At 40.7% G+C, this 6,000-nt stretch overlaps 1 protein-coding gene across 7 annotated transcripts in view; it reads left to right on the top strand.

The window, feature by feature from the left end:
- Positions 1-6,000, top strand: part of ARHGEF7 (Rho guanine nucleotide exchange factor 7) — a 138,959-nt gene that overhangs the window by 68,905 nt on the left and 64,054 nt on the right. For 6 of the 7 annotated variants that reach the window (XM_080662672.1, XM_080662671.1, XM_080662670.1 and 3 more), the window contains exon 5: positions 4,076-4,277. In XM_080662672.1, the coding sequence (XP_080518798.1) occupies positions 4,076-4,277 (202 nt within the window). Of the gene's footprint in view, positions 1-2,507; positions 2,563-4,075; positions 4,278-6,000 lie in introns of those variants that run through there. The other variant, XM_080662675.1, reaches the window with a different exon arrangement.

Genomic DNA, 6,000 nt, shown 5'->3' with positions numbered 1-6,000 from the left:
GTAGAGAATTCATAAGTGTCAGGAGAGTCTAATTACCTAATTTATAAGGTCCTGACAAAGTGTCGCCATTCCTCAATTTAGGTCAGGCCAAACTTGTGTGCAGAGAGGGCCTCAGTGCTGGTTGCTGAGCTGAGGTGAATGGGCTGGGTAGTAGGGTCACCCAGGGGCAGTTTGACCTCCTTACGGGGGCCTGCTCTGCAGGTTTGTTTGTTGTGTCGTATTCTGTCGTGGGACTTTATCACCAGGATCGGCTGGTGTGCTTTTACTGAAAGCCAGGTTAAGCCACAAGTAGGAGAATAATGAAGATCATAGTAGACAACAACTGATGAGTGAGGGTAATGGTTTGCAGAAAGAGAGAATCTGATACAGCATCATAAGCCCGACAATGTTTCACTGATTCAGAACAGGGAAAATTGAACCAGAAAAATGTGCCATTTTTTCAAATGTGAACTTCACATGGACAAGCGAGCTTTATCCCACTTCTCATCATTCAAGTGTGCCAGCAAGCATTATGCTTGAGTTGACAGTGTTGGCCAGAGCTTTCATTGCCAAATGTCAAAGGCATATTTCTTTATTAAATATTCTAAGTATTAAATATTAAGTGTGCATTAAATGTTTAATTTATTAGAGAAATACTTAATGTATTATTTGAATTATTAAATATTTATAATACTGTTATATATTTATAATGTGTAATAGTTAATATGTAATATAACATATACATATTTATAATATAGTATTTATAGTATACTAGAGGCCTGGTGCATGAATTTGTGCTTGGGTGGGGTCAGGCTGGCCTGCCCAGGATCGATCAGGAGAGGGGTTGGCTGGGGGGAGGGGCCACGAGCGGTTGCCCGGCCGGCCCCCGCCCCTGGTCGAACTCCCAGTGGAACTCCTGATCCAGGTGACAATTTGCATATTAACCTTTTATTATATAGGACTAGAGGCCTGATGCATGAAAATTCGTGCACTCGGTGGAGGGGTCCCCTCAGCCCGGCCTGTGCCCTCTCGCAGTCTGGGAGCCCTCAGAGGATGTCTGACTGATGGCTTAGGCCCGCTCCCCACAGTTTGGCCTCCCTCTTTGGGAGGCGACAGGTGGGCCAATCAGAGGAGGCACCCCCTGATTACCATCCCCTCTCTCTGCCCACTGGCATGCGCCTTGGCTGCCTGGTGCCGCCTGCTCACTGGCCCCGCCCCCGCCGACCTGTTGTTCTGCCATTTGGTCGATTTGCATATTACGCTTTTATTATATAGGATAATAGTTAAAATTTAAATAGATAAATAATAATTAAATATTTTAGGAATTCTTTCAGCTCCTCTTCTTGAAGATTTGCCTTAACACTGTGTTTGTGCTTTATCTTTTGTATCTTTTTATTTAGTGATACCTCATTTAAAGAGGCAGGCAATTAATTCTCCAAGATTTGGTATTAGGAAAAAAATCAGTAGAGACAGCAACTTTCCATTTTTCCCCTTGATTCTTTATGTATTTGCCTGTGTGTCTCTAAATAAAATATCTATATTAAGCTTAATTTTTTTTAATTGGAAGAGTTATCAATGTGGATTTCCCACAATGTAAGAGGGGATTGGGGTCTTCTACTGCCTCTGAGCTTCTTACCTGCATAAATGCTTCCTCATGAGTTGGCTTCTGTTAGGCCAGTGTTTAGTATAACATTATTAGACTCAGACTCATAATGGAGCCATGATCTGTGCTGTGACTGTTCTTCCTTGCATGACAACACTTTCTTTTTTGGACTGAATAATTATTGCCTGTTTAGTTCTCTGTGTACCTTTTGCAGGTTGCAATCCTAGTCTTCTGCCTTTTTCTAATAATCTCTTCTTGTACATTCAGACATGTTAGGATTTTTCACCTTCCTCTTCCTAAGGAATTTGAAATCTTTTGGTTCACTGAGTTTCTTGGTTATCAGGCTGTTGCCAGCTGCCCTGTCTGAGGTTTTTTACATCATCATCCTGCGGACTCCTTGTGACCTAAGTTATCTCTACCGCTTTCTCCCTACCATCATTTTTTTCTTGGATAATTCCCCTGTTTTGAAGGAGCACATCTTTCACACCTTCTTGAGAAAGGGTGCATGGGAAGTAAAGTTTTTGAGATCTCGCATATCCACAGATGTCTTTTTTATCCTGTACTAATATTTTTTTTCTGTCTTTAGTTTTCTGAAAGTTTAATTGTGATGTGACTTGGTCTGTATTTCTTTAGGCTAATCCTATTTGTGGTTCACTCAGCTTCTTGAATCTATATGTGTGATTCTTCTGCCAAATTGGGGACACTTTCAACCATATTTCTTACACCACTCTTCAGCGCTCTTCTTTTTCCCCTCTAAGACTCTGATGGTACCAGTCTCAGATCTTTGTTATTTCCCACAAGTTCCTGGAGCTCTCCTCTTTTTTCTTTTTTCACTGTCAGTTTGAGTAAATTTTATAAGTTCTGTTTCTTTTCTGAGGTTTTCTATTTTATTCTGTATTGAGAGAATTTGTAATTGCTTTTTCAGGCCTTTTGATGATGAAAACTTTTTCTGATGATCCCAGCATCTGCTTCATCTTGCTGTAGGTATCAGTGTCTTTTCTCATTTAAGCTGTGATTTTCCATGTTCTTGGAATGAGCTGTTTTTTATTGTATCCTGGAGACTTTGGAGAGTGTATTAGGTAGGAGATGCTGGATCCTACCTCAGTCTTGTATCTTAGCGGCCTTCGGCCCTGATTGGGTTTAGTGAGTGGTCCTGGCCTAGGTTGGTAGGCTATAGGTTCCATTGACAGCTTAGTTTGCTTAGTCCTCTCCTGAGGCTGCATGGAATGTGAGGAGATTCTGGGTCTGGGTGGTCCCCTGGGGCTAGGTGGAGTGCAGGGGAGCAGGGGAAGATGCCTTGTTATATATTTATAATGCACAATAGTTAATATGTAATATAATATATAAGTACTTATATTTATAGTATATAATAGTTAAAATTTAAATAGATAAATAAGAATTAAATATTATAGGATATTTAATAATGTGGTAGCCTGCTACCACCTGGTTTGGGTGGAGGCTGGGAGTCCCCATCTAATTTTTGCTAATATCACCTACAAAGGTGGAGTGCTGGTGCTCTCTGTGGGGTGTGGGATGTCCTATGCAGTCTCTGTGGACACCCAGGTGCAGGCTGAGTGCCTGTACCCACTGTCAGTGCCTGCTGCTCCTTGGGCCAGGAGGGCACGATTTTTGTTGTTCTCGTTTGCTCTTATGGTGTGTCTGGGTTGCAAGTCCCTCTACTGCCCATTCTAGGATATAGGTGGAGATAAAAAGAAACTCTAGTCAAGTCTGCCTTTGTCTTCCCACACTTGAGAGATCTGTAAATATGCTTAATCTCTGAGAAAAATGCAAACTAAAATGAGGTGCCATTTCTTTCCACCAGTTGGCAAGAATAAAAATACTTGACAATATTCAGTATTGGTTAGATGCTGTTGGTTGGAATGTAGCTTGGTATAAATTTGTAAAATGTTTTTGGATGGCAGTTTATAAATAGGTACTAAAATTGGGAATGTCATACATGTTCTGTGACCTGAGTTTAACATAATAGATTTATTTACAGATATGTTCAAAGATAGAAGTGCATGTAGTTTTAATGCAGCCTTGTTTTGCAATAGAAAAAATACTAGAAATAGCCTTAAATCCAGTAAAAGAGAATTGATTAATTAATGGCAGCCATAAAGTTAGTTAAGATTAAAGTAACTATAAGTATTCCTGAAAAAATGACTACAGTGTATTAACTTTTTATAAATTGTAGAGAAGTATGTATAATGTAATTCCATAAAAATGTATGTGAAAATGTGGATATGTAGACATAACAGTGAAAGGAATAAGACCTTTCAGGCCATTAAGAGAGTTTCCTCCTGGACTGGAAATGGGGTGGTGGGGTGGTCAAGGTGCACTGAGGGAGATAGGAAACTTAAATTTCTCAAAGTTAAACCTTCCTCTGCTGTTTAGGGGCAATCATACTATATTTATAATAGTAAAATATATAATTATTCCATAATGACTTAGACAGTACTTCATGAAATTTTTCTTCCCCTCTCCCTTTTTTAGGACATGACCGATAATAGCAACAATCAACTGGTAGTAAGAGCAAAGTTTAACTTCCAACAGACAAATGAAGATGAGCTTTCCTTTACGAAAGGAGATGTCATCCATGTCACTCGAGTGGAGGAAGGGGGCTGGTGGGAGGGCACACACAACGGCAGGACTGGCTGGTTCCCCAGCAACTACGTCCGAGAGATCAAGCCCAGTGGTAAGTGGAGTGTTGGCAGAATGGACCGATGCTTTTCCTTTAGGTGAGAAGGAACAGAAAGAAATGAATGTGCTCAATATATATATACTATGTGCTTTTATTCAGTTGAATTTGTGTAAATGACCTTGGGCTGAGTATTGTAATTCTTCTCTAATTTTTGTTCTATCGGAAGTAATTTTTTACTGTAACCCCACATTGGAGGTATAATGACTTCTGACCAACTGGCAATAAATCAGGGTTCCCATGACCCCTCCTTGGGTTTGATATTTTGCTAGAATGACTTATAGAACTCAGGGAAATGCTAGCTAGTTATGTTTCTTGATCTGTTATATAATAATGGATACAGATGCACAGCCAGATGAAGTGGCACATAGGGTGAGGTCCTGAAGGTTCCTGCACACAGAACCTTCTGTCCTTGTGGAGTTGGGGAGTGCCACCCTCCCAGCATGTAGATGTATTCACTAACCTGCAAGCTTTCTGAACCTCATACTATTGGGGTTTTTATGGAGGCTTCATCACATAGGCATCATTGATCATTAACTCAAATCTCCTGCCCCTCTCCCCTTCCTGGGAATAGAGGTGGGGCTGAAAATTCCAAGCTTCTAATCATGGTTGGGTCTTTTTGGTGACCAGCCCCCATCTGGGAGCTGACCCAGAGAGTCACCTCAGTAGAACAAAAGATGCTGCTAGTGCTCTTATCACTTAAGGGAATTACATAGATTTTAGCTTTGTGCCAGGAACTGGAGGCAGAGACAAATATATATATTTTCTGTCTCACTACATTTTGTTTATCCATTCATCTGTTGCTGGACATTTGGGTTTTCACCTATTGGCTATTATGAATAATGTTGCTATGAACACAGGTATCTTTTTGAGTCCTTGCTTTCAGTTCTCTTGGGTATATACCTAGGGGTGGGATTATGGCTCATATGGTAATTCTGTGTTAAATTTTGAGGAGCAGCCATGCTATTTCCACAGCAGCTGTATCATTTTATAGTCCCACCAGCAATACAAAAGGGTTCTAATTTCTCACATTCTTTCTAGCATTTTTTTTTATAATAGCCATCCTAATGGGTGTGAAATAGTATCTCATTGCTGCTATTTTTCTGTGTTTGTTGATAAACAGTATTTTTTCATCATTATTATAATGAAATTAACAATAGTCAAGATTTTGTGGTTGCTTATTATGTTCTGGTTATTATATAAAGTGCTTTTTATTTGTGACCTCATTCAGTCCTCACCACAACCCCAGAAGGCAAATGTTGCTGGGATATCCAGGGCATATGGCACAAATAAATAATATTCTTTTAATCTATTCAAGTGTAGAACCAGCTTAGAGTACAGTAATGGTATCAGGTTGATCGGGATGAAATGTCATTTTGACCTTAATAGACACAGCTGTTGGGAAATGTGACTTAGTCTGTAACTTGGTTGGACCTGGTCAGTCCATGGGACAGCTGGACAGCTGCAGCACTGGCCCTTGAGCTTGAGGGCTGGGGCAGGCTGAGTCCCAGATCTGAGAGCAGCTCCTTGGCTAGTCTCACATGCCGGTGAATCATGTTTCTCCTGGGGACGAGAGAACAGCACTTGGGCCTGTTCCAGGAGGATGCTGGAGTCAAGGATGGAGAGGGATGATGGTCTTTCCCTTTATAGTGAGGATGAGGTGGTCACAGAGCTGATAATGGGCACACCATTTAGGGGTTACAGAGCTGGTAATGGGCAC

This window comes from Plecotus auritus, assembly GCF_963455305.1.
Source record: "Plecotus auritus genome assembly, chromosome: 3".
Lineage (NCBI taxonomy): Eukaryota > Metazoa > Chordata > Mammalia > Chiroptera > Vespertilionidae > Plecotus > Plecotus auritus.
This window is presented reverse-complemented; position numbering and strand designations above follow the sequence as displayed.